General features: G+C 49.4%; 1 protein-coding gene across 1 annotated transcript; it reads left to right on the top strand.

Moving 5' to 3' along the window:
* Positions 1–1749: 1749 nt before the first annotated feature.
* Positions 1750–12746, top strand: LMO2 (LIM domain only 2). Its single transcript, XM_087423151.1, has 4 exons — positions 1750–1908; positions 2621–2846; positions 6928–7143; positions 11630–12746. Exons 2-4 carry the CDS (start codon positions 2806–2808, stop codon positions 11847–11849), a joined length of 477 nt encoding a protein of 158 aa, XP_087279277.1. The 5' UTR covers positions 1750–1908; positions 2621–2805; the 3' UTR covers positions 11850–12746.
* Positions 12747–15601: the final 2855 nt, after the last annotated feature.

Genomic DNA, 15601 nt, shown 5'->3' on the forward strand with positions numbered 1-15601 from the left:
CAAATATTGGCCGTTCAGAGGTTACCTCTTGGAACCCAAGGATATATTTATTTTAACAACTGAGCCACATGCAAAACAGTAGCAAGGAAAATAGCAACTTATCAGATTTAATAAAAGCAAGCAGATGCAAACATATCATCTAGTCACCAAGATCGTGAACGTTAAGATGGAAAATGCTTATACGTTTTGTTTAGGAGCAATAGGAGATGAGGTGATGGGCCCCTGCTCTGTTTGTTGTTTAAAAACAGGGAATCGTTTTTTAATTTGGGTGGGAAATTCTTATTTTAAACCCCGATTTCGCATTTAAATTTAATTTCAAGCTCTTTTTAAATTCTCTCAATAATGTCTTTTGCTATAACATAGCAGCCGCCATTTATGAGGGCTTAACATACACCAAGTGCTTTCTGTGCGTTTATTCTCCTATCTGCTACGAGCCCCACCCCACCGCAAGTCCGTGTGCCACCTTTGCATGCACGCACGAGCTCCTGGCACCCCCAGTTTACAGATGAGGATCCTGGAGTTTAAATCCCTGCTGCGGGCCCCGGCTCACACGGGTGGGAAGCCATGAGTTGGAATGCAGAGCTGCCCAATACTGTCTCCCCAGACTGTCACTTTCCTAGGCCACGCTAGCTAAGCAAGAGCCTAAATCAAACCCAGGTCTGATTCCAGTTTAACCACCACACTGACTGGTTGTCAGCAGGTAAAGTGTGAATCACAACCTGTATGTCTATTTTCATTTCTGATTGTAGAGCGGTGGGTTACATGCTTATCGCATAATTTAGGCTTGCCTGAAAATTCTAGGGGTTTTCTTCTTTTAATTAAAAACAAGAGTCTGATCAAGAGAGCGTCTTTTTATATACTGAAGGCCTTGACTTGGACCCAAAGCTGCCCTAAGGCTTCCTTTGACACACACACACACACACACACACACACACACACACACACAGGGAGAGAGAGACATTGGAATTATATCCATTAAGAACCCAAGCCTTGGACATGGAGACAGGAAAATGACCAGAGCATGCAGACAATAGTAAATTCTAGCCACACTTGTGAAAAGTCAGTGAGGATTGGCTCTGAGCAGGGAAAAGGAAGCATCCGGGCATTCACTGCTGACTTCACCACCACCTTTCAGGGTGAAGTCCTCCAGGCCCTTCCGGGCCATCTTTAAAATGGGAATAAAATGTCTATGACCATGATCCAGACTGTTCACAGAAAACTATGGATTCTGAAAGTATTCGGTAGTTTCCTCCTAATGAGACCTGTGACTGGTGTCATGCACAAATACGTCTTTAAAAATAATTTCTGAATGTAACCATTTTCAAGGAACTCTGATAAGGCCCCAGGGACCCGAAGGTTTTCTCTACAGAAGGGCAGACGATCTGCCTCCTCCTACCCCTTCTGCATTCCTCCCTCTTCGTAGAATTTGCCCTTGAGGTTGGTGGGGAAACCTGAACTCATCAAGTCTGGCTGCTTTCTCTTGCCCTGGCCCAGGGCAGAATAGTCTCTGAAGAACTGTTCTTGGTCATTGGAAAGGCGCTTTTCAATCGGAAAGGCACTTTTCTCCCTGCAGAGTATTTCTGGCACTTTACAGGGGGCCAGTTTAACCGCAGGAGTCCGATTTTTGAAAGATGCTGAGGGAGGGAATTCGGCCGCCAACAGACCGAGAGGAGACTCAGACCAGCGTGGCCCCTCCCTCGAGGATAGCGGCCCCTGGCACTGCTCAGGCGTACCCAGCCCGTGCGCTCCTGCTCGCACAGCTCCGGTCGCCTCTCCGGAGCGCGGACGCAGGCACAGCCCGCACCAGCAGAGCGGCGCTGTCCGGGGCGTCCCCGCGCACCGTGCCCGCTGACCTGGGACCTCGAACCCCGGACGGGCGCGAAAGCCACTCGGAACGCTTGCATTTCTGTATGTGCTCATTTCACATTCTCGTCTTTTCTTTCTTCCTGGAGCGGCCCGCTGGTTACTTTCAGTCTTAGTAACCAAAAGGGAAACGTCGAAGAGGGGAAGCCCTAAAGGATGATTTTAGAGGCCCCCAGCCACCTCTCCAAGGAGAGGTGTTTACTGAGCGACTCGCTCCGTCCCCGACGGCGGCCCCTTTAAGAAGCCCGGTCCGTCCCGATGCTGCTGCTGTTTGTATCGCTAATCCCCAGGAGCCCCGTAAAAAAAAAAAAAAAAAAAGGGGAGGGGGGGGACCGGGCAGCTGTCTCTTTAAATGTGATTTCCTTCTATTGTATTTGAATCGTGATCAGGAAAAAGGAAATGAAACCAGAGACAGAGGGAAGCTGAGCGAAAATAGACCTTCCCGAGAGAGGAGGGAGCCGGGGGAGAGGCGCGGTCCCTCCCCGCCCCGGCGGCGAGCTCGCCCGCGCCCCCGGCCGGTGGTGCGAGGGGCTCGGCGGCCGGGCGGGCGCGCACAGCCCCGGGCGGCGCGGAGCCGGCGACAGCGCGCGAGCCGGGCCGGACCGGGCGGCGGCGGGAGCGCGATGGAAGGTTAAGTCCTGAGCAGCGGCAGCAGCTGCAGCCGCCGGGGCCAGGCTGCGCGCCCCGGTCCCCGCCTCGGCCTCGGCGCGGCGCGCCGGCCGCGCGGTGATTCGCTCTCTCTCTTTGGCGTTTGAAGGGAGCGCGGCGACTGTCCTTGAGCGCGGAGGGGCGAGCTCGCCGCCGGAGCGCCGGAGCAAGAGGAGGCGCAGGAGCGGCGGCGGCGGCGCCCGAGCACCCGAGGGGGTCCGAGCCCCGGCAGCCGGCCAGCCCCGCGCCACAAAGGGAGCGCCCCCGCCGCCTGGCACGCCACCTCCCTCCCCAATGTCCTCGGCCATCGAGCGGAAGAGCCTGGACCCGTCTGAGTAAGTGCGGCGCCCCCGCCCCTGCCACCCTCGGGGTCCACGGCCTCGCGCCCGGGCGGCGGGGTGGCCGGGCGGGCGGCCGGCCAGAGGGCTCCAGGTGCGCGCCCGCGGCGTGCCCTTGGCTCCCTCTGCCTCGCGCCGGGCTCCCCCTTCCTCGCGGGTGACTCCGGGGGGCCTGGCGGGGGCTGGGGCTGCGGGCGGCAGGGCGAGGGGGTCGGCCCGGCGCCTCTGCGGGCCCCTCCCGGGACCTGGGACGCTCCCCGAGGCCACCGCGGGCCAGAAAGTTTACCCGGGAGCCGGCACAGGGGAGCGCGGAGGGGCGCAGGTGCAGTCCCGAGAGCGTTCCTGGCTTCGTGCTGCCCTCCCTTCCCCTCTCGGTCTCCTTTCTCTTTGTCCATTTGGTCCTGGAAAGGGGGACGTTGCAAGTGGATGTCTCTCGAGTCCCCGACGGCGCCCTTGCCAGACCGCAGGTGGAGCGGCCGCCAGCAGCGCCAGGGACGGGCGGGTGAGGGGTGCCAGCGTCCACCTCGGAGCCCGCTCTGGCCTCCGGAGCCTTAGAGCAGATAAATTCGGGGTTCATCTGGATACACGTACCCCTCCCCTCGAGGCCCGCCGATGGGGGCCTGTGAACCTCCAAAGTTACTACACCATTTCGCGTGTAGGTGAATTTTTCTGGGGAGCAGAGTCTCCTAGCTTTTATCACAGCCTCAGAAGGTGTTGGAACCAGCGCTCTAATGAGCATGGGCCGCCTTTATTTTCTGAGCCTCTTACGGGTTTAAAGTGTCCCCTATTCCCACCCTGTACCTCCAACTCCTCCTTCGTGTTAACGTGGGGAGAAAGGGTTGTTTAAGATGTCATTTTCCCCATCAGCGCAAATGCCCTTTTAAGATTCATTAGCTGTCTGGTTTTGAAAATTTTTATTCCTTTGAAGTCCCCATCTAATCCTTTGAAGGGATTTGTTACACAGACCAAAGGAGCTGGTTAATGACTTGTCCATTTGTGCTTTTAAGAGCCATTTGTTTTCTTTTCTTTTCCTGCTTTAAAAGAATTGTGCTTTCCTGATTGAAGTCCTCCCTCCCCCCAATTTCAGCCTTCTGTTGTGTTTATATACCTGGGTTTCACCCTCAGTTTCCAGCATAAAAGCTCAGCATGTTCTCATAAAACACAGGAAGTCCCACGATCCAGTGAGAATATAAACATCACTGTTCAATCTTGAAGGTTCAGACACCAGTCCTATAAGGAGCTGGGTTTGTTCTAGTAAAAACCAGCTTCCTTAAATTCTCAGGAGAAAAATAACACTCCTTTTAAAAAGTACGTATCTGTGCAAACACTGGGTTTAAAGGGTGTTTTGCTCACTTGTTTTTTTACAAACCTAGAATTACAACTTAGCTGTGGGTTTTCAGAGCCTGGGCCAGACCATAGTAATACAATAAGAAAGTGAATTGGATGAATTGCCTTTGCAAGGTGCCTAATGCCTTTTTGATCAGCAGAACTTAGTCACTAATCCTTTTATTAGAAGATAAATCTGGAGGTTTTGGTTCCCTGAAGGAAGTTTGCTCTTTTCAAAGTTGTGCCTTTTCACTGAAATTAGAAAATTGAAATATCCTAACCACATAACACAGCAGGCACCTACCGAACCATGCTCCTCCACTCCGTCCTTCACTTCACTGTCTGCCCAGAGAAGACAGGCTCTAATTGAAGATGGACTGGCTAGTTGAGAAATTACTGCAGCACATTTTTTTTTCCCTGTATTCCTTGAAAATTGTTGAGAAGTCATCCCAGAAATCCGGGCTGAAGTACATTCAGGTGTGATATTCAGATGGGCTCTAGGAGAGGATAAAATATTAATTTGAGGGTGAATCCCACTCAGTTATTGGCTGGGAACATCCACCAAAGATAATGTGATATTATCATTAATTATAAAAAGATAGATAGAACCAATATCTTATCCTGGCCTTTCCTGTCTTATCTCAGGCCATCACAATAGCTCTTTTGCTAACATTTCTACTGCGGACCACTATCCTACCAGATGCTTCATTGCGAACTTATGAAAAGCCAACTTGGGTCAGTCCCATCAGCATCTCCAAATTACAGATAGAAACTTGCCTAGGCATATGCAAATGAAACATTTAGACAGAAAGACAGCCAGAATTCATGGATGTGGAGCTTTCCTCTCCCAAGGGCAATCGGTGGCCCTTACCACCTCCCCGTGAGTAGGAAGAGCAGTTCATTTTAGTTCCAGGCAGTTCTGCACCAGCTAAGTGCAAAATTCTCCTCTTTCACGGTTGGTTGGCAGCGTCAGCATCAGGGTATCCAGCGGTGTTGAGGTTCCGTGAGTGTGTTCAAAAGTCCGAAGTAAGACCATGGGCTGTGGAAAGAGAAGAGATGCACTCTGAGTCGATGAACTTGAAAATGCTGGGTATATTATTTTTCAGAAGGGAGAATGGAAGTCCTTATGTATAACCCGTGGAAACAAAGAGAAGCGAGTCAGGCTTCAGTGAATTCTTAAAACTATTTGAAGTCTTGAGTTTTTAAAAGAAAATTGGCTTGGGTTGCACATTTCCTTGTTCTAAAAGGAGGTAATCTCATGAAGGACCCTTATTCTTGATCTACAAAATGTGGGCTTGGTTTTAGTGTCCCTCAATATCCATAGGGAGGTGTGTACTTTACAGACAGATGTGTTATCAACAGTGGTACCTGAGCCTCGTCATCCCTGAGTGTCATGGGTGCTGAGCTCTGTGGGCACAGGCCAGTCAGGACACCTGGTCACTTGGTGAGTTAGTGTCATCTAGAAAAAGGAGACACAGATTTATACCCTCAAGGCACCAGCTGGGGTGGGGGTGGGGGGGTTGGACTCCCTTTGGGAATTTCACAGTTGGAAGCAGGTCCATTTTTAAAAACATAATAGATGTAAAAAAAAAATAGATTTGTGTTTGAGTAAGGTTCAAAAGAGCACTTGTTAATTGTTACAAATCAACAAGTATTAGGTTTTGCCTGTGCCTCATTTGATGCCGGAATCATTCCTCCCACTCCCTTTATTTTCTTTTGGCAAATGAAGTTATTTATTTTAAAATGTGTTTTAAAATAAATTTTCAGAGTATTCAGATTCCAGTTAAGCCAAGTGAACTGGAGGTGCTGTTTGACTTTTTAATGCAAGAACACGTATCATGGGCTCACAATTAACAATTACCCGGATGGGATTGCAGAGTCTGTTTACTGGCCTTCCACTCCGTGAAAATAATCATTGCTTCTTCCTCATTTTCTTTCCTAAACCAACTTTATCCAGATCAGTTTTGCTGTTGCAAAAATGTTCACGTGCAGAAAGGTCTATTTGATGTCCTTTATAAGTTTACCAGTGGCCTTAACACCTGGGATATTTCTCCAAGGATTCGTTCGGTAACAAGGATGGGATGCGGAATTTCTGTAAAAAACATAAAGTAATGAGGATTCCTATTATATTCTGATGGAATTTTTATTTTGGGAAGAGAAAGCAACCTAAAATAATTTGGGGCTGCTTTCTTCTTTCTTTCTCACCTCTGCTTTTGTGTAGTTGGGAGGGCTTGGGTAGGATGGAGCGTGGATTCAACAGGGAATTTGCAGACTTTTAGCCCTCTAGGTGGTCAGCTGTCCAGGTAGCAAACAACTCTTAGTCCCAAGCGCCTCCTCTGGGATCAGCAGCGCCCTTGGGCCCTGGGTACAGGGGAGGAAGAAGGAGGAGAAATTTGGAGATAGAGAAGGAGAGGAGGAGGGGCGAGTGGGGAAGGAGAAGGCAGACCACAGGTGCAGGGAAGGGTGCTGGGCTGTGGCAGGTGTGCGGTCCCCCTGTGGTTGCCATGGCTGTCCCTTGGTGCCCCACACTTACTTCTTACAGGATCTCAGGTGTAAGGTCTGGCTCTCTCCTGTCCTAGCCCAAGGCTGCTGGGCCTCTCTGCGATCTGGCCTCGGGGTATGTTGTCCAGTTCTTTCTCCTTACGTCACTGACAGGTAGTTGAGAGAGGCTTCCTGATGGCCCAGAGTGATTGCTGAGCCCGTGCTGTCTCACCGAGATGAGGTTGTCCCTAATGCCTGGCCTCCTTTCCAGGGAGCCAGTGGACGAGGTGCTGCAGATCCCCCCGTCCCTGCTGACATGCGGAGGCTGCCAGCAGAACATCGGGGACCGCTACTTCCTGAAGGCCATCGACCAGTACTGGCACGAGGACTGCCTGAGCTGTGACCTGTGCGGGTGCCGGCTGGGCGAGGTGGGCCGGCGCCTCTACTACAAGCTGGGCCGGAAGCTCTGCCGGAGAGACTACCTCAGGTACCCTCCCTGCCCCCAGGGGCCCTGGGCAGGAGGGTCAGCGGCCACAGACCTCTGCATCTGGGTCTGTCTCCCCAGAGCTGCAGGGCTGGGTCTCAGCTACCCCCCACTCTGCCCCTAGAGGGGCAGTTGGCATCTTTTCCTGTGGGAGAAGCATGTTCTCAGGGATACATCCGTAAGTGGTAAAATACTAATATTTTGAAGGCAAGAGAATGATAAACACAAAATTTAGAATAGCGGTCCCTCCTGGGGGGCAGGCTTCAGATAGCATTGGGGGGTAATTCGCGGGCGGCCTGAGGACCTGGGAGTGCTGCCGATGAGAAGTTTGAGAGTCTTAGGCGCTCACTTAATGCTTCCAAACGTACATGTAGGTTGTAAGTATTCTTTTGCTTGAGCTCAGTACTATGCGATGAGAAATTTAAAAATAGAAAGCACGTTCTCACTATGGCACTCTGAGCATTTGACTGTCATGGGGCCAGGGCCCTGGAGCTGGCTACAGGTCTGAGTCCCAGAACCGCTGCCCTCTGGCTCTGTGACCTTGGGCGTCACTTCACCTTCTGAACCTCAATTCCCTCCCCTGTAAAATGGGGATGATAATGGCACCCACTTCCAAGGAGGAGGTGAGGATTAGCTGGGGGAATCTGTGAGGTGCTTGGTGCAGGCGTATCAGATGCATGTCACTGCTCCTGTCACCAGCCCTCGTGACGTCATTGTGGAGGCTTTTCCTGTCTAATGAACAAAGAGATGGGAGGGCAAAATAGGACTCTGCAGCCCCAGGGAGACAGGAGCTGGGGACGTCGCTGATGCTCTGATGTTCCTACTGTGGGCCATGTGAATTTTCTGGCGCTCAATGAGTGCCTTTGCCTGGAATGTTCTAGCATCTCCAGTTTCGTATTAGCTGCTGTGGAGGTAACTCTGTGCCTTCTGCTGTCAGATCTGCTCAGCTGTGCAGCTGTCAGTTCTCTGCCATCGGCCTCTCTGTGGAGCGAGCAGCCCTGATACATGAGGACCACCTAACCCCGGGAAGCTTGTTTAGACTCAGTGCCCTTGGCTGCCAGGCCAGCTCTTCCTCCCAAATCTGCCCTCAGAACATTTTACATGAAAAAAAAGAGAAAAAACTGCAAGCAATTCTACAGTGAAGGAAGCTTATCTGTTTACCCAGAGACTGATAGAAGAAGCTTTTTTTTCCTAAATTCCCTGATCAAGTCCTTGCAAATTTGGTGGTTCAGAGAAAATAAGTAGGGTTTTCAATGATGGTGATTATGATTTTGGTCAATTTTTTATTAAGTTACAAGAAAATCGAACTGGGATAAATAAAGACCTGGTTTTGCTGGCTACCAGTTTGCCAAGTCAGTGCCGAAAAGCAGCTGGTAAATGATTCCCACTGGGCCCCTGACTCCGTCCCTGTCATATCATTTGAATCTTATTAAATGAAGTGCAGCTCGAGTAAGGTCAAAGAGCCGGGCTGCTCCCTAGCTCCACTGTTTTATATAACATCCAAGAATAAACCCGGTGCTGCCTGGGCTTGTTAATCTTTTCCATTTTTAAAAAGGAGAGAAAAAAATAGTCTGGGAGGACCCACTGTTAATTAACTTGTGTCTTGGTGACATGAAATAATTCCTCTCCGTGCTACATTCCTAGGCGACATGTTAATTAACTCTGTGTTAGTGCAGGCGTTTCCAGCCATCCTTTAATATTTATATTATTGTTATTAAAATGGGCAAGAGAAAGCTTAAGATGTGACACCTCTTGACAGAGGAGAAAAATCATTTTCTGCTTCAGGGATAGTCTTGTAGCTATAGACCTGTTTACTTGCATTCTTAACGTCTCTCACAGCATCTTTAATAAAGACAAGTTGGAGGGGTGACCGAATGGGTCCTGTGATGGGGTTCAGTCCTTCTCCCCATTCCATGACTTTTGAGGATTTCCAGTGGCTGACTCGCCTGTTACAGGCCTTTCCACACATTTAGCCTCAAATATTCATGAGACCCCCATCAGAGCATAAACCCTGCAGCTGTGGCGTTGTGTTGTGGGAACCTAACAGCAGCTGTTCATAGCAGTGCCCGGTCCACAGCCCCTCAGATCCTTTCTATCAATTTTTTTGTGCACCCCTCTCTGCACAGTGGTTTTACTTTCAGCAGCCAACATCTGCTCTGTTAGCGCTAGAAGCACGCCCCCTCCCCCAGACCCCAGCGGACCTAACCAGGGACTGGCACAGGGGCGCTGAAGCCTGCCACTCGGCCGGGAGCCCGGGAGACGAAGCCCTAACCTCAGAGCTCCCTCTGAGGGACTCTGCCTAGGATTGCAACTTTGCTGGCCTTCCTCCCGCCTCCTTGCTACCTTACCAGTTTCCGCTGAGGACACGTCCCTAGTAAGTCTGACCTCTGTGTCTGCTTCTCGGATGTCCAGCCTAAGGCACTGATTCTTGGTGCCAGAGGTGGATGCTCAAGGTAGACGTCAAGTCCTGGTTTATTTACTGGAAGTCGGATCTCAGAATCTCGGAGCTGAAGGGGCTGCAGAGGGTCTTCTGTTCCAGCGTCCTTGTCATAGCTTAAGACACAGAAGCTGGGAGACAGGATGTCATTTGCTCTGAGGCACCTGGCTCACTAGAGGTGATGCTGGACCTGAACTTGCCTCCCAAATCTTAGTCCTTCGTCCTTCCCTCTATTAGCTGCCTGATGTGTGTTGTAATTTACCCCCAACTTCCCTTTGATAAACGCTCTCCTGCCTTAACACCCAGGCGGTTGGCTTCATTCCCGCACACTGTTTGGTGAGTCGTTTATCCTCACTCGGGCCCACACTCAACTTACTGAACAGTCAGGAAAGCAAAACTGTCTTTCTATGCTGTGACCTCCAAGGTGGCAGTTCCCCACAGCTCCACCATCTGCTATGTTGGGATAAAATGTTCTCCCCAGGCGTGAATTTGATCCCAGGCGGTGCCTTGAAAACAATCAGAGATCTTCAAATGGAGAGTGAGATTCAGAGGGAAGTAGCTGGCCCCGGCTCTCACTGTGAGCTCTTACCCACAGACTACGTCTCCTTGATGGCGTTAATTTTGCCCAGATGTTTCAAAATTTGTCAACTGCCCTTTTCTCCCCTACAGCCCTTCAGAATGTCCCAGTTGATTCTCTTCTCTTCTGAAGCTAATAAGAACTTCCAAGAGGAACAAGCGTTTACCTAAAATTGTCCTAAAGGTCTTATGTGGAAAGGACCTGCGAATATGCCATGTTATCAGCCACGTGAGAAAAGGACTTCCTGTAGGGAGACTGGCGCAGTTGGGAACACCCCCGAGATGTGTTAAACCCATCAGTGTTGGCTTAGCCCTTGAATGTTGGTCCTTTGACGGGCTCCCTTTGATCCTTCTAACAGCCGAACTAGGTAGATGCGCTGATCACGGCTGTGTCACAAGCTCAGAGGAATCAGAGGTCTCGCCAGGTCACTCAGGTACTCAGGGCTAGTCCTGGATGGCATCTGGGTCTTCTGACTCCAATGTTTGTGTTATTCCACTCTTTTGAGCTGATTCTCAAACTTCAGCCTGCATCAGAATCCCCTGGAAGTGTGATTCTCGTTAACACACACACTGCTGAGCCTCACCCCCAGTGTCTCCATCAGGGGACCTGAGAATCTGCATTTGTAACAAGTTCCCAGGTGATACAAATGCTGCTGGTCCCAGGACCGCACTTTGAGAACCACTGCACTCGGCTCCACTGTGTTGCATCTTGCACCTCAACACTGAATATTGCTTGAAATAAGTGGCTCATCAACTGAGACTTAAGAGAGTCTTGATTTCAGTGTCAGAAAAGTTTCCCCAGAGAGTCATCCCCGGGGGCAGTGAGGACCTTGAATTAAGATCTTCACTCAGTGTGGAGAGGTGCTGTTTGTCTCCAGCTCTCTGAGGCAGGAGTAACTGCAGCATGTTTTCTATTGAACCCCCTCTGTCCTCCAGAAACTGGGGTCCCAGCAAACAGTCGTGTGGAAATGGCCTTTCTAGCTTGTGGAGGAATTCAAGACCACCCCTCCCCGTGGGCGGAATTAGTGGCTGTCACAAAGAGTTTGGGAGCCTCAGAAAGATGCCCATTTTTTTGCATTCCTGGTCTATTCCCTCCAGCTGCTCTTCTAAAATGCGAGCTCCCCTGGGGGGTGGGTATATGCAATACATGCCTAACCTCTTAAAGCACTTCAGCTGTGAGTCTCTCCCACCCAGGAGGCGCCAGAGGCGTGGAGCATGCTTGCTGTGGGTAGGGAGAGAGCTCAGAAAAGGGTCGAGTTATGCCAGACACAAATGCCGCAGATCTTGGGCTCATCCTGGAGGGCCGTCTCCCTTCTAGGAAAGACTCTACAAGTCCACCATCTGTCTGGACCCAGCTCCTCCTTGCTTCCTGACTTCTTGGAAATTCAGCCTAGTTTATGGAACCCATCCTCAAGCCCTTTCTTCCAGTATTGTCTCTGCCACTGTCTTCTTAGCTGTTCTTTCTTTTTTCCCCAGGCTTTTTGGCCAAGATGGTCTCTGCGCATCCTGTGACAAGCGGATCCGAGCCTACGAGATGACGATGCGGGTGAAAGACAAGGTGTACCACCTGGAATGCTTCAAATGCGCCGCCTGTCAGAAGCATTTCTGTGTGGGCGACAGATACCTCCTCATCAACTCTGACATAGTGTGCGAGCAGGACATCTACGAGTGGACTAAGATGAACGGAATGATATAGGCTAGAGTCCCCAGGTCTTTGGGGAGGGTTTTCACTGAAAGTCACTGTCTCCGTGGGGTCTTCACTCTTAGGCACTTTGGGGATTTGAGGGTGGGATGAGGCATTTCTGAGGGGATGGTAGACCCTAATTGGACACCAAGACACAGCACCCAAGTGACACTACAAGGGACAAGACTTAAATGTGACAAAATGACTGGCCTTCAGGGAGAACTTATGGACAATGGCCACAGCCTGTCCTTGGTAACTGACATGATTAGTGTGGAGAGGAGCATTTGGGGTGCAAGCAGGCACTGTGCCACCATGCTGGAACGCCACGTCTACAGAGAGGGAACGTGTGTGCAGACGTGTTGTGACTTTGACCCTTGAAATCTAGAGATGTGCAATTGATTTCTTTTCTTCCTGGCTTTATGACGGCCCTGTTCCAGTCACTGTCTTCCATACAGGGAAGGACACAGAGGAGAGTCCTGTCCTTTTCTTTGTGGCCACCTCCCCAAGGCCTTAAGTTTGGACCTAAGGGAAACTGCACGGAGACACATTTCAGTTGAAAATGGAAACTGCAACTTTTAACCAAACAATTATTGAAAGCAATGCTGATGAATCACTGTTTTTAGACACCTTAGTTTTGAGGTGAGGAGTTCCACATATTGTTTCTATACAAATGTAAATCTAAAAAAAAAAAATTGTTCAACTATTTTATTATCTTAGATTATATCAAAGTATTTGTTGTGTGTAGTTAAAAAAACTGCAGACAGTAAAAATGACAGACTAAAATGCGGTGTTGTTGATTTGATAATGACTTATAATTTGGGATGGCAGGAAAATGGCTTTTTCTATTGTAAAGGAGAAGTAAATGAGCAATTTACTCTTAGGTCAAATAAAAACTTCCGTTTATTGCGAGGGTTTGTGTGAGACAGGCACGTTTCTGTATGAGCAGCAATCATGTAACAGGTCATCGTGCAGCTCAGAGCGCTGTAGAATGAAGGGAAGGCAAGATCATTGCCTTTGGGAAACCTGTAACCTAGAAAGGACACAAATACATAAAACAGACTCCCTTTGGGAGAGAAGGTAGTTACCTAGTTTGAAATGTGGCAAAGATGCTGAGCTTGACACTGCGATTTTCCAAGACGTGTGTCTCGGGGTGTTTCATGACAAGCGGTGGAGAGGACCTCCGTGGGAGGATGCAGAGCAGGCACCCTGGGCCAGGCCGCCGGGAACTGGCTCAGAGTGCCACCTGCTGGCCTTCACCTCAGCTCGCTAGTTCAGGCCTGTGCTGATGAAAGACAAACCTAGATGGGTTTGCTTCTCAACTGTTTCGTAAAAATATTGGCAAACACCAAGAAGTCCTAATGTGTTTAATTATCAAGACAGCAGAAACATGAATCTAATGCTACCGTTAATTAACTATGATATCCCTTTAAAACCTCCATCGCTAAGGTTTGCGTCTTTTCTTCTAGAGGAGAAATAATTAAGTGATGGCTGTCTCAGTCTGTAAAATGCTAAAAGTGGTTGGGAAATTTGCTTAAGTGGCCTATTTTTAAAAAATCTAATTATATTGCGTTTCAACTCAGGTGGTGGTAAGGTGCTGCCGGTGAGGGGATTTTTGTTCTAAATCAGCAAAGGGGATGTGGTTCTCTAATTGTGTCCCTGAACGGGCAGTGTCAGCACCACCTGAGAGCTTATTAAAGACGAAGATTCATGGGCTCCACCTCAGACAGAGTGAGTCAGAAACTCTGGGGCTGGGCTTCGGCAATATGAGTTCTCACAAGCCGTGGAGATGATTCTCCTCGTGCTGGAGTTTGAGAATGGCTGTTCCCAGACATCCCCAGTTAGGCAGATCATGGGCTAATAGTTAATAAATAGTTAATATTTGACACAAACGTTAATCACTGAGTAACTTTTCCACATGTAGATAAACACTGTCTACCCCGGTCCCTAAACTGAAAACTCTTACATAGTTTTGTCACTCAGCTAACAGTTATTATCTACCAGCTCAGTCTCAATTCAATCCACCATTTTCAACCATATCGACATTAATTATAATAACAATAATAATAGATTTTAGCTATGCAACTATCCAATGAGCAGTATTAGGTAAAAATAAAAATGATTCTTGCTTTGGAAATATAAACTTCATTCTTAATCCCTGTGGTAGTACCACACACATAAAATTCCGGAGCTCAGCCAACACTTGTGCTGTCCTCAGTGGAGCCATAATTAACGTGTCCCATTTGTCAATGGCAAGTCTTGCAGAATTGTGAATGCACAGGCAGAGTCCTTGTGTGACAAGTCACCCCAGGGGCCCAAACGTCTAACCCACAACTGACCCGAGAGGAGGGACGTGTGAAGAGACTTCCCGAGAGACCAGTTCCCAGAGTCTCGCCTGGTGGTCCTTGGCTGAGCGTGTAACCCACATGCTGTAGACCCAGAGTCAGGAGGACCGGCCCCCTGCTCCGTTCCCTGGTCCATGTCTTTTTAAATTTTATTTATTTATTTTTCCCCCCAAAGCCCCAGTAGATAGTTGTATGTCATAGTTGCACATCCTTCTAGTTGCTGTATGTGGGACGCGGCCGCAGCATGGCCGGAGAAGCAGTGCATCGGTGTGCGCCCGGGATCCGAACCCGGGCCGCCAGCAGTGGAGCGCGCGCACTTAACTGCTAAGCCACGGGGCCGGCCCTGGTCCATGTCTTAATTCAGCAGTTTGCTGGAACCCTTTTCTTCGTCTCCTCTCACTAATGTCTTATGTCCTGGCCCAGCTTCCCTTTACTGCTGTCTCTAATAGAACCACTGCTTCTGAGGGAAACATGGACTCCTACAAAGTGAAAATAGAGCAGCGGCTAGGAACTTTATCATCTGAAGACTTGGATTTGAATTGCAGTGATGTGCTTTATTTACTTAACAAACATCACATAGACTCACTGTGTGCCAGGCCGCATTCTAGGTGCTTTATAAATAGTAACTCCTTTAATCCTCGCAACGGCCCTATGTGCCAGTTTCTGTTTACTCTCATCTGCATCTTACTGCCTGGGAAACTGAAGCACAGACAGCTTTAGTAACTTGCCTAAGGTCTACCAGCTAAAACATGACAGAAGCAGGCTGTAAGCGAGGGCCTTCAGCTGTCCTCTGCTGCCTCTCTCTTAGGCTCACCTCCCTGAACCTCAGGTTGCTCTTCTGCAAAATTGGGAAAACTAATAGTTTTCTCCCCAGGTTATTTGAAAATATTTGAGTTCAGTCTAGCCAGAAATGTAAGCAAAGCACCATAATACAAGATTAGCACCATAATAAAGATATGTAAAAAGTGCTACGGAAACACAGATGAGGGAACAATTAGGTCAGCTCAGGTGGCTGTCTGCAGTAAAGAGGAAATGACATTTGAAATGACCCTGGACCGGGAAGGAGGTGACAGGGGCAAGAGCAAAGACTCAGAGACCTTGACCTTGCAGAGCACGTAGTCAGGTGAGCCCAGAGCTTTCACAGTGGTGGTGGTGGGCTTTGGCGGGAGAGGGACCTGGGGCCTGTGAGTAAATAAATAACGGAGATGAGGTTTTCCGCAATTTTGAGACTGAATGGCAAATCAAAATCAAAGCCCAGGAATCTCCAAGGGGATGGGGGGAGGGAGCAAGGGAGGTACAAGATGGCCCTGGAACATCGTATGCCAGCAAGCAAAGAAGTGCTCAAAACATAATGACGCAGGCATGCCACAGGGGCAAAGAAGCCAGCTTGAAGGGTCATCAATGGCCAGATCTGGACAATTT

The sequence above is a fragment of the Ceratotherium simum genome, chromosome 34 (genome assembly GCF_057802395.1).
Source record: "Ceratotherium simum simum isolate JZ-2026a chromosome 34, ASM5780239v1, whole genome shotgun sequence".
Lineage (NCBI taxonomy): Eukaryota > Metazoa > Chordata > Mammalia > Perissodactyla > Rhinocerotidae > Ceratotherium > Ceratotherium simum.

Excerpts from the sequence above, each read along its gene's own strand:
- LMO2 (XM_087423151.1), top strand. The coding sequence starts at position 2,806 with ATGTCCTCGGCCATCGAGCGGAAGAGCCTGGACCCGTCTGA. Across the intron at positions 2,847-6,927 it reads AAGAGCCTGGACCCGTCTGA|GGAGCCAGTGGACGAGGTGC; the intron begins GTAAGTGCGGCG and ends CCTCCTTTCCAG. Across the intron at positions 7,144-11,629 it reads TGCCGGAGAGACTACCTCAG|GCTTTTTGGCCAAGATGGTC; the intron begins GTACCCTCCCTG and ends TTTTTTCCCCAG.